The sequence below is a fragment of the Chlamydotis macqueenii genome, chromosome Z (assembly GCF_036417535.1).
Source record: "Chlamydotis macqueenii isolate bChlMac1 chromosome Z, bChlMac1.mat, whole genome shotgun sequence".
In the NCBI taxonomy this organism is placed as follows: domain Eukaryota; kingdom Metazoa; phylum Chordata; class Aves; order Otidiformes; family Otididae; genus Chlamydotis; species Chlamydotis macqueenii.
In genome coordinates this window covers 73085036-73108484 of record NC_141593.1, presented here as the reverse complement: position 1 = coordinate 73108484, position 23449 = coordinate 73085036, and the positions used below count along the sequence as shown (strand labels likewise).

Genomic DNA, 23449 nt, shown 5'->3' with positions numbered 1-23449 from the left:
CTGCCGGCCGGACAGCGGGGGGAGGGCGCCCCCTGGTGGGTGAGCGCGGCGGGGCCCGCCGTCCGGTAGCGCTGGGCGTGGCGTCTGGGGCAGCGCGGCACGCAGCGGCCCGACCCGTACCGGAATTTGGTGTAAACCCCCTGGGCGGACGGCCCCGAAGCCCACCTGGGGCAGCCCGGCAACCCCAGAACAGAGGGACCAAGGCCAAGCCAAGTCAGCCCGCTCCACGTCCCAGCGCTGCAGGTATTACGCGGCCAAAACCAGCTGCGCTTTCCTGCAGGCTCTCCTCGGGCTGCGCCAGCGGCCCGCTCACAATAAACGCCCTTGGATCCGGTAGCATTTATACAAACGAAGGCTTGGCGGTTCTCTCCTTCTAGAGATTGAAACGTTTTGCCGTGGTCAGGACTCAACACGCTCAAACACGCCTGTAAAGCAAGCCATGCGTTTTCTCACACTAAGTTTTATTCTTGAGGCCAGTTTAAGCAGCAATTTTTAATCACTTCAGTAACACAGCAGCTTCCAAGATCTGCTTACACCTGCAACTCACTGACATCCAGCCTGCAGCTTCTCTAAAGTTTGTGTCAGCAGCAGACTCAGTCAGTTTCACAGACCAGTGAAGCTTACAACTTGATAGGCGTCTTTTTTATAGTGCAGAGTCACCGCTGCATATTATATTGCTTACAGTACGCATTTCTTACACATGTATGTTCTTATACTTACATAACTATATTGCTCGTCTTTATGTTCTTCGTAACTTCTTAGAAACCAACTAGTTATCAAGCACAGCCATTTCAGATTAGACAGTATTCCATGCAACATTTTATTGTAAAAATAATTTAAGGTGAGATTTACAGTTCAGACCTCTGTAGGTTAAGCAACATTTTCATGTTCTGAAGCTGTATTTCAAGAATTAAGACAAGAAAATCTGGTCTAACTGTAAATTCATTGTTACTGGAACCATTAAGTGAAACCAACAAGTGCAGGAAAAGCTGGAGTAAAGCTATTTCTTGTTACTTTCATTCATATGCATGCAGAAGAGTGTAACCACTCCAGGTAACTAAGCATATGCTAACCAGAAAATATTCTAAACTAATGCTAGTTGAACAACTCTGAAAGATAGACATTTAATTGTTTAATGGCCAGACACTTTTATGAATGATCTTCTAGGCCCTCTGCTTCATTGGGGTACTCCATCTTCTCCACATCGTTCATTTTCCTTGTGCCTGCAGAGACTTCCTTTCATTAGCTGCTTTTTGTTTTTGCTGCATAATTTCAGAATCTCTGTGAGGAAAAAAAAAAAAGTTAGATTTCAGATCACTGTTTTTTTAAGTAAAGTCTCTTCCAGCTTGTTTTTCCTCTTTAGCAACCCCATTTCAAGAATGGAAAAAGATTAGTATAAAACTTCTCAGCGGTGAGCACACCGTTTCTATTATCCTGGGGTTCTGAGTACAGTATGTTATGAGATAGACAAGTAAGTAGAGAAGTTACTTGATTAGTAGACTTTTATATAATTCTTTTCGTTTCAGAAGTAGAGGGCAATAAAGTATTACACAATCTTTTCCTGTTCGTACCAGGCAAAAGCTACTCAAAAGAAGTAAAAGCTGTACAGGTCTAACGAAATATAAATCTGTTTAACAGCAGATACAGTGAAAGCTACACCCAGTTTATGCTCTGGCATGTGAATGGACTACGAATCAAAGTAAGGTCCTTAAATGTTGTTCCAGCTAAGACACTGGATTCTTTCTGACCCATCTTCCCCTACTATTTTGCCCAGCCAATTCACTTAACTGTACTAGACCCTACCTCTGTTTTCTCTGAGAAGCAGACAAGCTATCCTCTTTCCTCTTCCCTTTGTGGATCTCCTGAGTCTTCTTCAGGTTCTTTTGGCGGGCAAGTTCACGCTGGTTCCCACCTGTAAGATAATACACAGTTATACAGGTACCACTACTTTTCACACAGTTTGCCTGTGTAGAAGTCTATTATAAAGGTGGTAAGGTTTAGATCGATCTGTAGAGTTGGTATGGCAGTATCTTCCATCAGAGCCTACCCCTCCAGTGCGCAATAGAAGGCATGAAATCCTGTTAGTTCTCCTATTTACATTTCTACAGGTTATGTCCAAGACATCACCAAAATCCATTCCAGCATTCCTTTCAGAAGTGCAATGCAGTTTCCAGTAAAAGACTGAAGGCAGACTATCCCATCAATAGCCTGGGCAAAATGACAACAGTAACTCATGCAAAGAGGAGCCATCCTCTCTATCTCCAACAGATTCCAGCATTCAATATAGCTTACAAATTAATTTTAGACAGAAAGAACAGCATTAAAATGAGGGCAGCCTGAGAGATTTTGTAAACTTCCCCAAACTCTTCCCAATGCCCTCTAAGAAATAAAAAAATCAAAGAGCTGTAAGTTTCACTGACAGATCGTCTGACAAATCACTGACAGATTCCACCACGTCCCATGGTCAAGCATCATGAACTTTTTAAGTCTCGCTCTTACTTAGGAACAGCTGTTATAGGGGCCTCATGTATATCTGTAGAAAGAATATACTTCCACAGATGCCACTCAGAAGATGACTAGTATTAGTTAACGCGTATGGGAACTTTGGCTTTACTTTTTACTGGACAAAGTCCCCAGAACTACTTAACACAGGATTCATAAGGTATTATTGGGCACACATACTGCAGAAGCTGAGCTAGCACTATCAAATGCTACAGTTGCCTTACTCTGGGAACCATGAAAGCAGAGTAGACCACATAGTACACAAGCATCTATCTGCATGGAGGTTTAATTCATTTTTGCATATGTCCCTGCTTAGGGTGGACAACCCTAATGCCTTTCACATGTGAGAGTATTTTCATGCTATTGAAGGAATCACCAAACAAGCATTTAGAGAGGTTCCTTCCATGCACTATTACAGGCTTCTGTTTGTAGCTTTATTTCCCATGCATTCGTTTGAGATTTCATTGTAAACCAACATCTGCATTTTTCAATCTTCTAATTTTATAAGTTTCTCTATCTAGGTGTTCCCTTAACTTGGCAGCAAGGGCACAGTTAAGCTGTTCTACCTACTTTGCTTCTGATGGACTGCTAGTCTACTAAATTAATTACACTCAAATACTATTAAAGAGGTGACCTCAAAATATTTTTTATTTGAAGTCAAGCATAGCACTTAAGTATGGCCTTACCACGTGCTTAGCAGTAACATTAACAACAGTAACATTATGTAAAGACACAAAACCACGTCACTGTTGTCAGTATAACGGGCACCTCTTCAGAGGACAGCCAGCTTTCGCCAGGACTACCAGTCCCCTGCACTGCTGTCAAGTTAGGCAGTCACGTTGTCTTATCAAAAAGATTGCATGAGGGCATGACATCAAAACCAGCACAACCCAACTGCTGCTCAGAGCAGATGCAACTCTCCATCTAAATATGCAGGCTCTTCCAGACAATGACCACAGCCATCACTATTACAAGCTCTTCTGCATTAGCTGACTCCTTACAGCAGTTCTAGTCTACTCTAAGCTGCCAGAGCTGGTTCACTTGCTTGGTATTTCTTCCTGCGCTGCTTCTTTTGGACTCAAAGTGTTCCAGATATGCTAGGCATAATCACTTGTGCTGTTGAACAAACAATCATTTTTCTGCCCTCAAAAATAAAAGCTCAACCTCCCCATAATTTCTGTTGTGCCTCTTTTCAGTCTCTCTCCAGTCTGAAGACTATCCATGACATCTTTCAGTCTTGAAGAAAGAGATCTTTCCAATCTTCAAGTGCCTGTAATTTCAAGTATATTGAAGCAGTTTAGGACTAGGTCAATTTTAAACACCAACCTGTTTATATGATCCACACCTTTCTACTTACCCAGTTTCTCTGCTGATAAAAGTACCTGTCATGTCAACAAATAGAGAAAAGCAACCCTCCAGAAACAGGATGTCTGGTAAGAGGTGCTAGAAACCCAAATGAAAACAGCATACTATGACTGCTGCTTCCTGAGGGCTGCTCCTGCCTTGGAAGATATACTTTGTCTGTGACAGGACATCAAGTACTACCTTTTGAAAAAGCTAAGAGAACTCCTGCTCTATCCTCCTCGCTAGCATTCAGTGAGAACCTGTCACCAGAGTCCACAGAGAAGAATGGCCACTATTTGTTCAGAAACTGAAGTGAAACAGCAATTTCTGGCAGTATGGTGTTGATTAGAACTTGATGACTCATGAGCAGATGACATTCCAGGCTATAAATGGTTCTTGAGTTTTGTGGTGCTCAGGAGGCATGAAAGTCATCTGAACAAGTTAGCAGCAATCAAACAGCTGTGGTCCATAAAGAAACAAAGTCTCTTCTTTTACCATGAAGAAAAAGAGGCAGGAAGTCAAAACATGCTCCTATAGTCAGAATTTCAATAGCAGTTATCCTCCACCCTTAACCTTATGCACTTCCTTCATTTCCAAGCAAACATTGTGCAGGGTGTTTGCAGAGTGTCCATACACATAGTAGGACTGTCAACTTAAGAACCAAAAGGAATAGCATCACTAAAAAGCTTGGCTGTCACTTCTGCACAGCAAAGCAGAGGAGTTAGAAAAGTACAGCAGTACAGTATGCACACAAGGCATACAGAGCCAAACAAATATTTGAAAAGAAACTTACTTGTACCATCCCTGCTTTTAAGTACACTTTGGCAAGGTCTGTTTGGCCCCAGTACTTCACCTGGGATGCTGAATGAGTATCCCTAGCTCCAAGGGAATTTTTTTCTACATTCTACAGCATCAACCTAAATCTTCCATGAAGTGTGATCCAGTTCTGACAGAAGACAATTCACCTTCCTGTAACGTGAAATTCAAGCACGAACTGCCACATAAAGACCAGTATACCATTCCTGCTTATACCTATGCTCGAGCATCCCCATCCTTGCCTGTCTCTGTGATAAGAGTTGGCTCCAAGCTAACGAATGATGTGTTCCAATTGTAATCACTATATCCTGCATAGCCATGTAATCTTTGTGTGAAAATGTAAGCTAACCTTGAGAGAAAAAAAACAGCAGAGTTGTAAAATTTAACATAACATACTTTCAGCAGACACTAGCCAAAACCAAGATAAGAGGGCTTAAGGAATTTAGAAGCAGAGCGATGAGCCAAGACAAGAGCTTACATGAAAGAGAGACTCAGATTTCAACTAGCAAACACAGTGAGGAGGAGTGTTTACTTCATCCCTCCACCACCAGAGGACTCGCAAAGACCACCAGAAAGAACCTCTGTGCACGCAAAGATGAACATTTGCATATATTAATGAGTTCCAGGAAATCCTATGTTTATGTAAATTAGCTCTCAAAAATCTGTTGAATATGTATGATTTTGCAACATATATTCTCTGTGATTTTGCCTGTTCTTTGGAGCACTCGTGGTGGAGCGATCCCCAGTCCTGCTAATAAAGAATACCTGCTTAACAGTCACATTAGGTTCTGACTGTTGAGTGAAATTCTTTGTTTCATCTGCAAGACATGGCCTTAGTTCAACCTGTCCCTGCCCTTCCAACTCCAAGATCCAGCTATTCCTGTAAAGAAAGATAAGCACCAAGACCTCTGAATAGCACTGGAACAAGCAGTAATCATCTCTACTGTAAGGAGGTCAAAGAGAATGGCAGTAAGGATTGGCTACTGAGGTCGTCACCCCTGGAGTTCTTTATGAACAGCAAAGGATCTAATCATATGTCAGAACTCAGAGCAGAAGAAAAGTGCCTGCAACCATGTCCTAAAAATAGAATGCAAAAGTAAACAGAGTGGTCTAATGCAAGCACGAAGCAACAACAGAAGACAAGTGACAAAAAACCTCCATCTAGTCATCACCATCTTCACAAATTTATTCAGTTTTCTGGTAGCCTGACATTTGGCTGTGCAACAAATACCACAAATTTATGAGCTCAGAGGCACAGTAAGTAGTTGCTAATAAGCAATCCACTCTTGTTCCATTTTACTATATGTCCATTTGAAATCACAGGCTCTAGTCCGGGTCTGATTGATACCAAAGCGCTGAACTCTGGAAACATGTACTAAAACTAAGACTACACTGTACGGTAGAACACTACAACTTCTACACCTCTGGTATTTCAGATACTGTATTAAACTACGTCATCCTAAAAGGAAATGTTATGACTCTGCTATGCTCACATGTGGGATGCTCTTTTTAACCTTAAGCTATGTTTATTTTAGCATCACAGCGAACAGGGAAAAAGAACACCAACAAAAGCCATAAATCTGCCTCTTCCTCACATTCAAGGTCTGACCTGTGCACAATTTTTTATGATCTAGGTCTTCATCTGCACTGCCAGCAGCACAGTGGATTCAAAGCTATGCATTTTTAAGTGCAAATGTAAAAGCACCACCTCAGTTAAACACTGGCAATTTCTGTATTGCCACGTATAATATGCAGAAGCCAAAACAACCCCACCAGTTAGGTAAGCCAGAGCATTCTAGGTTTGCTTCACAGGTCTCCGCCATTTTAGAGCAGATACAGCAACGTTACTTTTGGACAGGGTGATGATTACCAAGTCCTGTTGATAGAGTTTGCTCCAAGTTCATGTAATCCTGGTGTGAAAAGTAAACTAACCTTGAGAGAAATAGTGGAGTAGTAAAAACAAAGTTCTTTCAGCAGACACTAGCCAAAAACAAGATAAGGGGGAGCTTAAAGAATTTAAAAGCAGAACAATGAGCCAAAACAAGACCCTATATGGAAAAGAAACTCAAGGTTCAAGTTCAACTAGCAAAAACAGTAAGGAAGAGTATTTACTTCATCCCTCGACCACTAGAGGACTCGCAAAGACCACTAGAAAGAACCTATGTGCCTGTGAAGGTGAACATTTGCAGGATAGCTTACATAAATTAGTTCTCGGAAATCTGTTGAATATGTATGATTTTGCAACATACATTTTCTGTTATTTCACCTGTTTGTTGGAGCACTCGTGGTGGAGCGATCCCCAGTGCTGCCAAGAAAGAATACTGGCTTAACAGTCATATTGGATTCTGACTGTTGAGTAATCTTTTTTTTTGTTTCACTGTTGCCCTTTCAATGACAGCCTTAACAACCACCATTTAAGCAATGTAGTAATAAGTATTAGGCAGGGATATAAAAGCCCTTTGTTTACAGACTGGATTGAGCGTTACTGTTGTTCCAGAGGATCGTGGTCTTTCCCCCTCCTCCTTGCCCTCCAACACAGCCAGTGTAGGATGGAGTCAGGATGGTTCTGCTTCATGCCTGGGACGGTGGCAGGACGCAGGAAGCCTCAGCCTCGGTGTTACTGAAAATCCAGATAAAAACTCTCTAACACAATTTGTAGTGTTAAAGAACACGCATTATTTATTGCAGTGCCGGAGTGGCCAGACACCTGCTTTCATCAGTGCCTTCTTTAGTTCTTTAAAGTCTTTCTGGCACTGAGGTGTCCAGCTCAAGAAATTATCTGAATCATTCATTACCTCATATAATGATTTAACAATGAGCCCACAGTTCAAAATCCACAGCTGGCACCACCCAGCCATTCCTAGAAAGGCCTGAAGCTCTCTTTTTGATATCAGTTCAGAGGTTTGACAAATGGCTCCCTTCCTTTCTGTTTCGAGGCTCCGCAGTCCTTTTGAGACAGTGAATCCCAGATACAAACACCTGCATTTGCATTATTTGGGCCTTTCCTCTGGATACCTTATATCTGGATTGTCCTAAAAAGTTCTGCAAACCAATTGTTAAGGATATACATTTTCAAGTGTCAGGAGCCAAAAGGATATCATCAACGTATTGGAACAGGCTGCTTTCTTCATTCTCTTCTTTCCAAGTCTCTAATTCTTTAGCTAACTGGTTTCTGAACAGGGTCAGGCTATTTTTAAATCCTTAGGGTAACACAGTCCATGTCAATTGCATTTTCCTTCCTGTTTTAGGATTTTCCCTTTCAAATGCAAATATCTCCTGGCTCTCCTTTTGCAGTGGTATACAAAATAATGTGTCCTTCAGCTCTACTACAGTAAACCAGTCGTCCTCCTCTTTTTTGACTGTTAATAATGTATACAGGTTGGCCACCACCAGGTGCACATCCTGAACTATTTGATTAACAGCTCTCAAGTCTTGTACCAACATATATTCATTAGAATGTGGCTTCTTGACAGGTAAGATAGGGGTATTAAATTGTGAACGGCATTCAGTTAACAGGCCACACAACTTAAACCTGCTAATCCTTCTTGAGCTTCTCATTTCAAAGGATATTGTTTTTGTCTTACCAATTTCACATCAGGCTTCAAGAGAACCTTAACTGGAGTCACTGCCCACAAACATCCTGGTGCTCCTGTCACCCAGACCAGGAGTGTTACAGCATTCTCTACTTCTTCAGGTATTTCTTTTTCAGCCCATGATCTTTGGTGTAATACAAAAGTTTGAGTATCCAAAGACTTACTCCAGGTATACGAACCTGTATTTTACCTTGGTTAAAGGTAATTTGCGCATTCAGTTTATTCAATATGTCTCTTCTGACTAAAGGCACCAGGCACTCAGGCATATATAAGAACTGATGAGTTACCCATTGTTTGCCAAGCTTAAAATCCAAAGGCTTGAAAGAATGATCTGTTTTCTTCTCACCCTGTGCACCCACAACTGACAGTTTGCTGACTTAGCTGTCCTTAGCAAGTGTTAATTACCAAATAAGTAGCTCCTGTATCCCCAGGAAGTCTATACATTCGTTAATGTGACCAGGGTTAAACTAGGAAGCTTTTGAGTGAACCTCCGGTCCACTTCAGTCCTCATCTAAAGTAATTCTTTCTGCTGCCGACCTTGAGGTACTTTTTGGAACCCATGGTCTTGTCCCACTCCTAAGCTGTGGACAATCCCTTTTCCAATGTAATTTCTGTTTGCAATAAGCACAATGATCCTTTCCCAAATCGAGTGCATAATTCCCAGCCCTTCTGGGCTGTCCCTGCCCTTGTCCTAAACCCTTGCCTCTCCCTTGTGGTGCTTGGTTCCAAAAACTGTTGGACCTAATTAATGCTGCCACCAATTTTCGTTCCCTAGCTTTTTTGATCACCTCCCTATTGTTGTAGATGTTCCATGCCACATCCAGAAGCCTAGGCAGTTGCCTTGCATCATCCCCTTCCAATTTTTATGATTTTCAACAGATATTAGAGGCAGATTGACCTATGAACAAAAATGCGAGGGGTAATGCATCCCCTTCTTTGTCAGGGTCCAGGCCAGTACATTTTCGGGCAGTTTCCAGTAATTTCTCATAAAACTCTGAGGGAGTTTCATTGCTGCCTTCAACCACTTGATACAATTTGGACATATGCATGGCTTTGGGGAGGCACATCTCATTCCATACACCAGTAATCTCTGATATTTAGCCAATAAATCCTGATGAGCACGATTATTAGGATCCCATCTAGGATCCATGGGTGCGAAGTGATCGTTCACATTACCTGCTTAGTTCTGCTGTACGTGAACCCTTTCAGCCTCTTCCCTTGCCTTAGCTATCACCAAAGCCTTTTCATCAACCAGCAGCAAGGTATCCAAAACTACTTGCAAATCATTCCAGTCAGGATCCTGGGTTCTTACAATCGTTTCCAGTGCATTAGCTGTTTTCCTAGGATCCCCCCTATAAACGCCAGCAAGCTCTTTAATCCATCACAGGAAAAGGCACTTTTTCTGTTACAGGTCAATTAGGTCTCACAGCCTGTCTCAGTGGAGCCTGTATTATTCTATTTCCTGTTCCTCCCCGAGTCCTTCTTCCAATCGGAGTAACTCCTCTCTCCTCTTCTTCCTCTGGACCTGACCCTGTCAGATCCATCTTCTGACATATCTCCTGGTCCTGGATCTGCCTCTCCTACTTCTCAAGCACCTCCTTGGCTATTCTCCACTCTTGGTTCAACCAATAATTCCACTTCTTCCTCTTCCATCGGTATGTACTTTGTACACCTTTTACCAATACTACAAGCCAAACAACAACACCTTAATTCTCTTTTGGTCCCTTTCCAATGCTAATATTAAAGGGTCACTTGGTATCTGACTACAATCCTTTCACAACTCAGGGTGGTTTCACAAAGCAAAGAACAAATCTACATAAGGCACTTCATGTCATTTTGCTTCACAGTGACCAAACAGCATTAACTGTAATGTGGTATCGTAATTTAAACTCCCATTTACCAGCCATTTCTCCTGATCCTCCAGTTTATACATCAGCCACCAAGGATTACAATAGTCAACAAGTTTTCTAAGAGTCAAAGCATCTCTTCCCAGATCTTTCCAATGCCTCAAAATGCAGCCTAAGGGGGAAGCTTTCAAAATTCCACCCGCCTCACTGAGGATCCTGAACCCATTTCCAAAGTATTCTCAACACATGACGTGTTATTACACTTAGACAAACTCCATACACTCTATCTCAGTCACAACACTACTTTCACACAATTTGCGCAAGATACCAAGATTCGTCACGCATGCAATGTGTCTGAGGATTCAAACTCACAGATTTTATACTCCAGGTGTCCCTGTAGCCGTATAGGATGTTCAAAGCTGGTATCAGGAATTCCAATTTACCCAGATGCCATGCTTCCCAGACTTACTGGACCAGGGGTCAGAGGATCTCCCCGAAAAATCCTTCAGTGCGCGCTGGAGACCTCACAATCCTGTGGATCCATCAAGCCTTAGGAGCAGGGTCCCACCTGGGGTGCCAAATAGTTACTGAAAATCCAGATAAAACCTCTCCAACACAACTTGTAGTGTTAAAGAGCAGGCATTATTTATTGCAGCACTAGGCACATGGGGATTGTTCCACCAAGCATATGCACTGGAATTCTAACACAGAGTTCAGTTACACATTGGAGTCACACATATTCATATCATTTCTGTGAAGTCTCTTTCCATTCCCAGAAACCTGATACTTATTTAAAATGGTATGTAGCAATCTCTATGTGTGCACATTAGTAATCAGGTTTCATCATAAAGGTCCTGGATGGCCTTCGAGGGTACTGTTCTTGTCTGGTTGGTTTTTTTTTTGTGTTAGTTTTGTTTAGTGGGAGGGCTACAGTGGCAACTTCTACAAGAAGCTGCTGGAAGTTTCCTCTTTGTCCAGTGGACTTGGCTGGGTCTAGAACAGACCCGCTGCTGGCCAGAGCTGAGCCAACTGGTGACAGAATGTTCCCTAATAACACCTATGTGATAACATATTTAAGAGCAGGATAAATAAAAATAATAAAAAAAAAAAAACAAAACCTGAAGTGAAGAAGCAGGGGCAGAGAGGGGGAGGTGTAAGCCTTGTGGCCCTCACCCTCTGGGCAGCCACCTGGGCCTCACTCGACCCAGCCCAGCTGCAAGAAGTGGAGGAGATGAGATATGAAGAGAACCTGATAAGCGTCCGCCTGCTGATTGTGAAGAATTTCTTGATACAGGAACAGCTGCAGGTCAGTGAGGAAGGAAAAGGAGTAATGTTACTCTCAGCAGAGATTCCATTGCAGCCCATGGAGGCACAGAGATGCCCCTGCAGCCCGCAGAGGACCCCACACAGGGGCAGGCGGATGCCTGAAGGAGGCTGTGGCCCGTGGAGGGCCTGCTTTGACAGCCATTCCAGAGGGACTGCACCCCATGGAAGAGGGCCCCATGCTGGAGCAGGGGAGGAAGGTGAGGAGTTCTTACCCTGAGGAGGAAGTAATGCAACAAGTGATGAACTGACCTTACCCCCATTCCCTATTCCCCAGCTGTACTGCTTAGGGGGGCGAAAGGAGGTGGAGACAACTGAAATGAAGTTAAGCATGGGAAGAGGGAGGGGTGGGGGGAGGTTATCTTGTTATCTTCCTCATTATCCCGCTTTGGTTTTAATAATAAATGGTTTTCTCCAATTAGTCTGTTTTGCTTGTAACAGTAACTTTAAGGATCTCTCCCTCTCCTTACCTCAAACCTCCAGCCTTTTTCTTACATTATCTCTCCCCATTCCCTGGGATGGTGACGGGAGTGAGTGAGAGACTGCGTAGTTTGGTCCTGAGTGGGGCTAGACTATGACACCTTTTATGGTCACAAATTCTTCAGAAACTCAGGCCACTGGTTTGGCTCGGTTTTTCCTTCTTTATCTTTGTCAGTTAAGTAAAACGCTATATTCTTAAGGTAACAATGGGGTTCATGAGTAACAGAAGGTGAAACTCTGTGGATGGACTCTAAATAGCAAGATAGGACTTGGAGTGTCTACTGCATCTGTAAGCAGAAACTTAAAGCCTTTGTTATGTCAGCAACACTCCAAACCCGGATCCACCGCCGGGCTGCCCAGGCCGCGCTTCTCCGCTGGCCCGGGGCCCACCGGCCCCCCGCCGCCGTCGCCCCGGTGGAGCGGCCCAGCGCCCGGTCCGCTCCGCGGGAGCTGCGTGTCCCCAACCTCCCCGAGGCCGGCCAGCACTCACGGGTCATGGCGAGACGCTGAGGCCGCGCAGCACCGCTCCCACCGCCAACCGGCTGCCAGAACCTTCTCAGCGCCGCCGCGGACGCCGCTTATAACGGCTCGCCGGCCCCTGACGTCACGGCGCCGCGCGGGAGGCGGTACGCCGCCCAAACGCCCGCTCCAACCCGCCGGCTAGTTCCAAGCGAGTGGAAAGTGCTGCCGATCGTTGTGGGTTAAAATCACCACGGAACGTTAAAAAAATAAAAAAAAAAAAAATTAAAAAATTAAAAAAAAAAACCCACCAAAAGACGCTCGAACGTTTCACAGCGCAGGGCGGGCGCTGCCCCCTGTCGCCCCTCCTCTTCCTGCCGCCGCGCGCCGATGACGTCGCGGCGGCCGCCGGGGAGGGTGAGATGCCGTGAGGCAGCCGGGCTCGCGGCGGTACCGGGCCGCGCGCCGCCGCCATCATGTTCCGCCGGTCCCGCCTCACCGTGCGGCCCAACGTGCGACCCGCGGGCGCGGGCAGGGGCGCCGGCGGCGCGGCGGAACCGGAGCCTCATGGCTCGGGCTCCCCGGCGGCTGCCAGAGCAGAGGCTGCGGCGGGAGCGACGGCAGAGCCCCCCCCGGCCGCGCAGCGGGCCGAGAGGTGAGTCCCACCCGGGCCCCGCGGTAGCCCGGGGTGTGGGGGGAGCGGGGTGGGGCCGTGCTGCGGGGCTGTCCCGGCGGGGTCTTGCCAGGGCGCGGATCCCCGTGAGTGCGACGGGCCTGGGGAGATGTGGGGACCCGCCCCCTCCCCCGCTGCCCTTCACAAGCCCCTTGGGCTGCGGTGGTGGCTGGCTCTCCGGTAACGCTTGTTGCCCGGGCCTGTCACCTCCTGGTTGTCGGTGCTTTGGTCTGGGGTTCTCTCGTCTTGAGAACCTCCCGAAATGGAGGTGCTGCACAGCCCTCCGGTCGGTGCCTGGTGACGGCTGTGTACGTGGTAATCGGACAATGACTTCTGGGGCTTTGGTGCATCTGCAGGCTCAGCAAAACCAGCGTTTCTTTACTGCGGTTGCACAGCAAGTGCTTGAAATAATACATAAGTTAAAACTGTGGAGGAGGGGCCTAGAGTGGTCCGATACTCAGTTCTGCAGGCACTGCAGCAGCAGGGCGCTCCAGTTTGCTGTGTACAGCAAAATTCTTTGTGCTCCGCAACTGAATGACTTTGATTTTGCATTCTTGCAGCACTTCCTGCTTCATATTAACATCTTCGTGCGTTGGTGAGGGAGAAATTCTGACTTTCTACATTTTGATTGTTAATTTTTTAAGTGCCTTTCATTGCAATGGAAATGCATGGTAACTCCCCGTTGTGAGTTAACCCTAGTTGGCCACTAAGCCCCACATGGCTGCTTGCTTGCTTCCCCTTTGACCCCCGGTGGGATAGGCAGAGAATCAAAAAGCCGAAAGTGCAAAAACTCATGAGCTGTGATAAAGGCAGTTTAATAGGTTAAGTGAAAGCCATACATGTAAGCAAAGTGACATAAGGAATCCATCCACCACTTCCCATCAGCAGGCAAGTGTTCAGCCATCTCCAGAAAGCAGGGCTCCATCACATGTAATGGTTACTTGGGCAAGCAAACACTGGAACTCTGAATGTCCTCCTTTCTTCCTTCTTCTCCCAGTTTTTACTGCTGAATGCAACACCGGGTGGTATGGGATATGGCTTTGGTCAGTTGGGGTCAGCTCTCCTGGCTGCGTCCCCTCCCAACTTCTTCTGCACCCCCAGCCTGCTCACTGACAGGGCAGTGTGAGAAGCGGCCTTGATGCTGTGTAAGAACCACTCAGCAGTAGCTGAAACATGGGTGTGCTGTCTGCACTATTTTGGTCAAAATCTGAAACATAGCCCCAATATGAGGTGCTGTGATGAAAATTAATTCTGTCCCCACCAAAAGCAGTACAGGCCAGTTCTTCAGGACATTTCCCTTGTCTGATAATTGCTCTTCAGAACAGCCTTCTCACTTCTTTTAACTATCTGTTTTTGCATCTTGCATGGAATACCTCTATTCTTTTAGTTGAAACTTGTCCTTTGTGACATAATACAAGGTCTTCTTACAGTCTTCTGTTTCCTGTGACTAGAATTTCAGGTATTAGAGTAGTTGGCGTGGCATGTCTGTAGCAAACTCATGCTGCCTGTTATTCAATTTCTTTCTTACTTGTTTTATACTTAAATTTGTTTTGCATTGTACTGTAAGGATGTTTTTCTTTCAAGTTTTATTTGTAAAATTTATGTATTAGAGATCAGGTTACTGGATCTTTTGTTATCCAATACTTTTTTCTTAAAGACATAGTTTCTGTTTTTCAATTATGTGGTACTGCTACTGATTCAGTAGATTTATTAAAGATTTTTGTGTTTGTAATTCCGTGGGTGCGTCAGTGTAATCTAATTATAAATTTCAAAACTAGACACCAATGCCATTCTGAAAGGGAGAATATTCTAAGGGATCTCTTCATGTGGCTTGAAAAATAGACCTTTGCCATGTAAGTAACAGGCTTATAAAATATTTTCTTCGATGAATGTGGAAAGTATGCAAGTGTACAAATCCACAAAACCACATCCTGCTGTTTTAAAGAAAAAGTAGAGCAGTTGTGAGACATTTAAGACTGTTTGTGATGGAAGTTGCTCGTGTTGAATGTAGGGTGTAAACCTCTTCAGTTTGTCAGCGCAGTGAATTGTGTGGGATGTGGCTAAGAAAGAGCTTCTTTGCAGAAGTGCAGGTTGGGAAAATGATGTGCATATAAGAAGAGACATGTGGTAGACGCTCAGGGGAATTTTTAGTCCTGGGAGCAAGTAGAAGAGGCACAGGTGAGAGCTGCTCCCTTCTTGCCCCTGTTTGGTCAGCCCAGATTCCATTAATAGCTGGTTCTTAAAAGTTTTCTGATTGCTTTGGAAGGCATATAGCAACCAAATAGGAGAGAGGAGGCCTTGGGGACCTGTCTCTCTAGATAATGCATTTTAAAGATCGGCCTCTGTTCTGGTTTTATTTAATGAGGGGGTGGTAGCTTCTGTAAGAAGCTTCTAGAAGTTGTTTCCCCGTTGTCCAGTGGACTCGGCTGGGCCTAGGGTGGACCTGCTGCTGGGCAGGGCCGAGCCAATTGGTAGCAGAATTTTCCCTGATAACGCCTCTGCAATAACATATTTAAGAAGGGGAGAAACGGGGGAGGGGGGGAGAAAGATGCAAAGAAGCTGAAGTGGGGACAGAGAGGGGGAGGCACGAGCTGGGTGGCCGTCTGGGCCCTACTCAGCCCAGCCCAGCTGCAAGAAGTGGAGAGGAGATGCGAAGAGAACCTGAGAGGCGTCTGCCTGAGCCAGTCGTGAAGGATTTCCTGTGTGAGGAGCGGCTGCAGACGCCAAGGTGAGTGAGGGAGGAGGGGGAGGAGTAATGCTGCTCCTGGCTGAGATGCTCCTGCAGCCTCTGGTGAGGCCGGCTGTGCCCCTGCAGCCCATGGAGGCCCACGCAGGAGCAGAGATCCCCCTGCAGCCCGTGGAGGACCCCACGCCGGGACAGGTGGAGACCAGAAGGAGGCTGTGGCCCATGGAGGGCCTGTGCTGGTGCATCTGTTCTGGAGGGACTGCACCCTGTAGAAAAACGACCCACGCTGGAGCAGTTTCACAAAGGACTGCAGCCCATGGGTGGGACCCCACGCTGGAGCAGGGGAGGAATGTGAGGAGTTCTTACCCTGATGAGAAAGGAGTGGTGTAAAATGAGATGCGCCATGGCGGGGACCATGACGCCCATTCCCTCTTTCCTCCTGTGCCGCTCAGGGAGGGGAAGGAGGTAGAGATAATGTTAAGCCTGGGAAGAGGGAGGGGTGGGGGGAGGTTATCTTGTTCTCTTTGTCGTTGTCCTGCTTTGATTTTAGTAATAATTTTCCCCAAGTTGAGTCTGTTTTGCCCATAACGGTAATTTGAATGATCTCTCCCTGTCCTTATCTCAAACCTCGAGCCTTTTTCCATATATTATCTCTCCCTGGTTCCCTCAGAGGGTGGAGGGAGTAAGTGAGAGCCTGCGTAATCTGGTCCCAAGTGGAGCTAAACTACAACAGCCTCTTGGGTGTCTCTGGAGATTCGGGAAGAGGTGATTTGAGGGAAGTCAAACAGTTTGACTTCCTGAGTGCAGTAATTGGTGACATACAGCACAATGTGTTTGTTGTGTGATCTGTAAGAAAAGTAACGGCAAATGTGAAAATATCTTTCATATTTATCCTTCAAACCTAAGGCATTCGTAGCTGCTCAAACCTGTATCTGTAGTGTCAGTGACTTTACTTTGGTTTGTTTTTTAAATGCTGAATGAGTTCTGTTAATTATCAGGGAAATGAAAATTCTCTGAGTATAAGATTTTGGTTTTTTTTTTTTTTTAGTAAACACTGTTTCTGCTAAATTATATTTAACTATTCAGAACTCTGGTGTGACACTGATTAAAAACTCCTCAAAACACAGGTGATGTGGAGATGTGGTCTCTTGCTGTACAGAAAATAGGGTTTTGAATGGAACTTGCAAGAATCTCGTTCAAAACACACAAACAAGTACCATGTAGTAAGGCTGATGAACCCCTTTCTGAGGGGTGTTCTGTGTACTAAACTGTATATAAAATCACAGTGTGGGACAAATGGATTCAGCCGTTTTACAGAGGCTGTTAAATACACAAACATCATCTGCAGCATTTGACTGAGTCACAGACAGTAGCTGGAGAGAATTTGGAAAAGTTTCACTGTATGTTTATGCTTTTCTTGTATCCCTTCAAAGGCATTGTCTTCTGACTGTTTTTGAAGATGGATAAGTGAATCATGAGTGTAGTTGTTCTTATATACAGAAACAAGGCGTGGTTCCAATGTAGAATTTAAAAAACTCTTTATGACTCAGGTATAATTCTGCTACAGTATTAATGTGAGCAACAGCCAAGGAACCAAACACTGGAGGAGTCTGCAGGTTTAGGAAGATAATAATGATTGTCAAACTGCAAGCAAATTTGCCAGTATTTCTGCGTAAGAGATGGAAAAAAATACTTAACTTCCCTGGAAAGCTTTCGTATTTAAAATTTGTTGCCTGTATAAGGCTACTTCTGATGCATTGAGTTTGAGCAGTAGAATAACAGCAGCCAGTCTGACTGTTGAAATTGTTCTGGAATTCATGGTTTTACATACCATCTACTTGCAAAGGTCTAAGAGGAATGTTCAGATGGATTGTAGTAAAAATGATCAAAGTAGGCTGGAGAGGTGGGCCCTTGCAAACCTCATGAAGTTCAACAAGGCCAAGTGCAAGGTCGTGCACATGGGTCAGAACAATCTCAGGCACAAATACAGGCTGGGCAGAGAATGGACCAAGAGCAGACCCAAGGAGAAGATTTGGGGGTACTAGTGGATGAGAAGCTCAACATGAACCGACAATGCACACTTGCAGCCCAGAAAGCCAACAGCCTCCTGGGCCGCATCAAGAGAAGCGTGGTCAGCAGGTCGAGGAAGGTGGTTGTGCCCCTCTACTCTGCTCTCGTGAGAACCCACCTGGAGTACTGCGTCCAGGTCTGGAGCCCCCAGCGTAACAAGGACGTTGAAATGAGTCCAGAGGAAGCCACAAAGATGATCAGAGGGCTGGAGCACCTTTCCTATGAGGACAGGCTGAGAGAGCTGGGGCTGTTCAGTCTGGAGAAGAGGAGGCTCCAGGGAGACGTTATTGCAGCCTTTCAGTACTTAAAGGGGGCTTGTAAGAAAGACTGGGAGACACCCTTTAGCAGGGCCTGTTGTGATAGGGCAAGGGGCAATGGTTTTAACATAGAGGGAGGTAAATTTAGACTGGATATTAGGAAAAATTTTTTTACACTGAGGGTGGTGGAACACTGGCACAGGTTACCCAGAGAGGTGGTGGATGCCCCATCCCTGGAAACATTGAAGGCCAGGTTGGATGGGGCTCTGAGCAACCTGATCTGGTTGGAGATGTCCCTGCTTCTTGCAGAGCAGTTGTACTGGATGGCCTTTAAAGGTCCCTTCCAACCCAAACTGTTCTATGATTCTATGAAACTACTTGTTGCATATAGCTTTATTGAAATGTTTTAAATATGTCACCTATGTTATGTGGGTTATTTTTTTTTTTTATAAAGCTTTATTGTATAATGATGTTTGGTATTTTCAGCTGAAAGTAGAGAGCCTCCCCAAAAAAACGGAATGGTGGGGAAGGAACATGTGAGTTTAGTGCTAATGGTCAACTAGCTTGTAACAGTAACATTAATTAATAGTAATTAATATTAGAAAATAATATACCAGTTCTTATAGCTGATTAGTTTATGAGGAAGTACCAGCTACCAGTTGGTTCTGGTGTAGCTTCTTGTCTGTAACTATATTTTTCTGTAGTACTGTGTTTATACCGATTGGCACATAAACACTTATTGAAAGTAAGAGTTACAAATCTGTCACTGTAAAGTATTTCAGAATACTGTTTTAAATTTTCCAGTGATGACAAGGCTGACAGCTCAAATGATGTTGGAGAAGCTAGTAAACCTGCAGAGATGCCTGCACAGAGAAGAAAACGAATCTCCACTATGCCCAATCTTGTCAAACCCAGAGCTGGACCTTCATCTGCTCAGCGTTCTGCATCAAAACCACAGAGGCGAGCATCACAGGGTCCTAATGGCAGTGTTTCGCTTCAGAAGGATTCCTCTCCGTCAGAAAAGAGTAGTGTTGAAAGCTCTTTGAAGTCTCCCATGCTGCCTGAAAAGAAAACACCTGTGCCACAAGTGCCACAGTTTTCCCCACTAAAAAAATCAGTGAACAAAGAGCAAACTGTAGGTGTAGTTGCTCAAAAAAATGATGATACCTTGCTGAAGAACCTACCCTCCCCACTCAAGGAGAGACCAACACAGGAGGAAAAGCTGCCTACGAAACCTGCTCCCGTAAAAGAGAAACGAATGTGTTCTGACCGTGAGAGGATCCTCAAAGCTCGGAAGTTAAGAGAAATGCTTAAAGAAGAGCTGAAGAAAGAGCGGATGGTAGGCCTCTTTGCTGAGCAGTGCTGATCGGTGAAGGGCAAAGATGTGTGATTCACCTAACATAGTGTTATCTCTTTGCAGTACTGTTTTCTGATGATCATCAGCTGCTTACTGCTAGTAGTCCGTGATAGCTCATAACTCTCTATGGGTTTAGTCTGTTCATAAGCGGTAGTAGCACTGTGTTCCCTTTTAATACAGGTTTCATGAGAAATTGTATGTCTTTTCATTTGATTAGACCCACAAATCTTTTTGACATGAGTCTAGCTATTATAGTCAACATTCCAAATTTAAAAATTTCACAGTTGGTAATACAATGGGGAAGAGTGCTGTAGAAAGCTTGAGATTTGGGGTTTCTATTATCTTTTCAACTTTATCATTGACCAAGTTCTGTAATTTTGAATAACCTCTCACTTTTACTTGTGTCAACTATGGAATTCCTCTGAGAGGGTAAGTCACGTCTATTGTGTCCTCTCTGACAAAGGGACACTTTTAAGATAAACTTATTTCGGTTGTTGGTGGCAGGGGAACAACAAAACTCCCTGAATAGGGTACTTCGTAAACAAGGAAAAATAATAATTTGTGAAATATAAAGTACTTTCAGGGTGAATTTAAGGGTTTTTTTTTCTTTTTATATGGGAACAGTTGAAACACAAGCCTCCAGTAATTGAAGGACGTTCTCCACCAGATCGATCTAAAATGACCATGAGAGATTTGATATACTATCTGCCAGAAAACAATCCTATGAAGTAAGTATGAGACTCTTTTCTCTCTCCTTAGGTTAAATGATTTTTCTTTTTCTACGATTTTAATAATTGTGGAAAGGAGAATTCTTAAATCTGGAGTATTAGCACAGATGCAGGCTTGTTGCAATGGTAACAAAAGCTTCTAGACATTTTCACATCTACCTAATCTTCATACAGAAATTAAAATGGAGATTAGCATTCTTGTTGAAATCCAAAAACATGAACCTGTCCCCAGTGTTATCTCTGTATAAATGCTGAATAATAGAAATTTTATTTAGTTTTTTTTAAAACTAGCTACTGTTAAATTTTTAGTTACAGCTGCTAAGGATGTTACAACTGCCTGCCAAATCTGGTGGACTATAGGAAGCTAAGCATTTCTCCTTCCTAGGTGCTGAAGTGCAAAATGCACTGTAAAACCCACGAGGTCCCTCCATTCCAGCAGGATGGGTGTAGCTGCTACCCTTCACTTTACAGGTTTTGCCAGTAGCAAGGCTGAGTGAGCATCCTAGAGGTGCACATACACAGGGAACACTAACACAACTGGCTGCACAGACTACCACAGACAGAGCAGGGCCTTTTTCCTGCAGCTGCCAAAAACATCACAGAAACCTAAGAGCAGCTAACCAAGTCCTGTTCTTCCTCTCAGTAGCAGATGAGTTTTCTGCTATTGTCTGTTATCACCCGCTTGTTAGTGCTTGTGTGCTTGTTTCATTTGTCACTTTCCTTGTTATTTTTTTTTCTTTTACACTGAATAGTCCTTAAGCAGGTAATGAACCAGATGCTTTTACATTCCCTGTACCCTTACAGTGGATTGCTGCTTGAAATATCTTTTTTCATCCTTGCCTATACAAAAAAAAAGAAGCAAAAATCATTAAGGGATAGTGGTTGTTCAATTAAACACAAGTCTAGATGTGGAACAGAGAATTGAAAAAAAAAAACTTTGTGTTTCTTTGTTCGTTATCCACTAAAAGCAAGCTTTGGAATGAAGCAGAAATATATCTGTACAAATGTTCATCTCTAGCTTTTTATAAAATTCTAGGTCTTCACTGGCAGAAGAAAGGAGAACAGAAAAAAATTCTGCACTGGGTCAAATGAAAGAGTAAGTCTTTGTGATGGAAGTACTTATAGTCAGAAAGTCTTCTGATGTTGGGGAAAAAAAAACATGTTTCTTGTAGGTCTTTTTTTTTTTTTTTTTTTATACTGTTTCAGTGTCATGGTCCTTATTTATAACAAATTGTAACTTGGGAGGGGAGGGTGGTTAAAGAGTATTTTACTCTCAAGATTATTATGTTATGGGATTTGTCCACTTCACAATAGAATCACAAGCAGATTCCAGAGTTCCAGACTAACTTGCTAGTGGGTTGCATCACTGGGTGGTTTATTAAATTGTTGAATGCAGCAATTCAAAACACTAAAAAAAGCAATATTTTTGCTTGGTCTCTTAAAATTGTAGACAGGAAGAGAGAAGTACTCCTGATCATGAAGAGGAAGATGAGGAGGAAGAAGCAGAAAATGGGGAGGAGAGTCAGGATGGTCCCCTTCTAGTTCCTCGTGTGAAAGTAGCAGAAGATGGTTCAATTATTCTGGATGAAGAAAGGTAACAAATTCTGTACCTGACTCACAGACAATATATGTGCTACATTGCTGCTTTGCTTGTGAATAGAGAACAGTTACTTTGGATGGAGACAAATGTAAGTGTATTTATGTGTTGAGAGTTGAGCTATCCTATCTTGGAAAACAGTGCAAATGTCTTGCAAAATATGAGCAGCAGTCATTTGTATCTCAGTAGTGGCAGATTTTCTCTATGAGAAATTATTTTGGAAAAAGAGATAGAGAAAGATGTTGTGTTTTATTACAGTGAATAAATAGGGAATATTTGTCAAGCTTCAAAATGTCTTGTATTTGGAATTCTTGTATTCTTTGTTTCTCAGTTACATGTGTCTGCTTACTGTTATTAAGTTGTCAGTATGATTTGCTCCAGCTTTCCCTTTTGCATATTGTTGCTTTATTCAGCTATCGGTGTTCTAACTTTGCTTACAATATGGCTTTTAAAAAGTATTAGATTATCAAATTATTGAGTTCCCCAAATGTATTATAAGCATGAAATTTAGGCCAATGTGTAAGGATATAGCAATCCTAGTAAAAGAATTTGAGAGTATTCTAAAAAGACATGGAGAGACTCTTGTAGTTTTGCAAAATAATTTAATTGCGTATGAAAAAGGGAATTTTTTTTAAGGTATTTAATTATGTCTGTCTGTACTATATCTTAGAAAAAGGGAAAAGCAAATTTATTTGCACAGACTGAGTAGGATAATGATTTATTGCTGCATTCTCCCATTAAAATGCATGTTAATGTAGTTATTAAACCTGATTACACAGTACAAACTCTGACTTGTGTCAGGAAAAATCTGAATAGCTGGCTTATAAACATCTGCTGTGTCTCGTGTTAGCAATATTTTCAGATAAGTCTCTTTATGTATTTGCTTTTCCAGTTTAACTGTAGAAGTTCTAAGAACAAAAGGTCCATGTGTGGTGGAAGAAAATGATCCCATCTTTGAGCGTGGTTCTACAACTACATATTCCAGCTTCAGGAAAAGTTTTTACACGAAACCGTGGTCAAATAAAGGTAAGTATATTTTTTTCTTACAAGATTTGAGTCTGCAGAAAAAACTTACTTTTCCATCTATGCTTTGTACTCAACAGTTTTTATTTCCAGTGGAGTAAATGGATCTACTTATGTGTAATGTAGTCTCAACCCTCCAAACATACAACAAGCAGAGCTCTGATATTTACTGTGAAAATAAGCATGTTTAAAAAAATAGTGTCTTACAATATACAGGCTACCTGTGACTTTTTTTTCTGTCATGAACGTTTAGATGCTGTGGAAATGCTAGTGTGCCTTATCAAAACCATAATTTTGGATTCTGATGTCCAGATATTTGAGCTCTATGTGGAACAGTTAGCACTTCTTAACAGCTTCTTTAATTCATTCTTACAGCATGGACAGGAATAAATTATATAAGCCATCTCTATGTGGGCTGATTTCAGTGCACATCCGGAGCTGTGTTTTTATGAGCGGATGAGGTTTTTTTATGCCTACTGTGAATTTATTATTATCTCTAGACTGACAACACTGTGCAAGACTTTCTACAATTTGAAATGTTTTTTTACAACCGTAGATGGAAAATCTAGGTTCAGAATTCACTGTACTGCTTTTGGAATGCACTCTTTTCCTGTTAACAAATAATAATGAAAATGGTATTTCTACACATGCTTTTTTCTGATTTCTGTTTGTGGTTGTGTCCATAATAAAAATT

At 43.3% G+C, this 23449-nt stretch overlaps 2 protein-coding genes across 2 annotated transcripts in view; one reads left to right on the top strand and one right to left on the bottom strand.

Moving 5' to 3' along the window:
• Window positions 1–801: 801 nt before the first annotated feature.
• On the bottom strand, window positions 802–12581 carry SERF1B (small EDRK-rich factor 1B). Its single transcript, XM_086770467.1, has 3 exons — window positions 12396–12581; window positions 1804–1912; window positions 802–1281 (listed from the first exon to the last, which is right to left on the bottom strand). Exons 1-3 carry the CDS (start codon window positions 12400–12402, stop codon window positions 1209–1211), a joined length of 189 nt encoding a protein of 62 aa, XP_086626593.1. The 5' UTR covers window positions 12403–12581; the 3' UTR covers window positions 802–1208.
• A 222-nt stretch (window positions 12582–12803) lies between these two features.
• Window positions 12804–23449, top strand: part of BDP1 (BDP1 general transcription factor IIIB subunit) — a 55935-nt gene continuing 45289 nt past the window's right edge. Inside the window, exons 1-6 of the mRNA XM_086770248.1 lie at window positions 12804–13019; window positions 18855–19389; window positions 20032–20135; window positions 21172–21231; window positions 21586–21729; window positions 22625–22758. Coding sequence (XP_086626374.1) covers window positions 12841–13019; window positions 18855–19389; window positions 20032–20135; window positions 21172–21231; window positions 21586–21729; window positions 22625–22758 — 1156 coding nt within the window. The 5' untranslated portion in view covers window positions 12804–12840. The remainder of the gene's footprint in view (window positions 13020–18854; window positions 19390–20031; window positions 20136–21171; window positions 21232–21585; window positions 21730–22624; window positions 22759–23449) is intronic.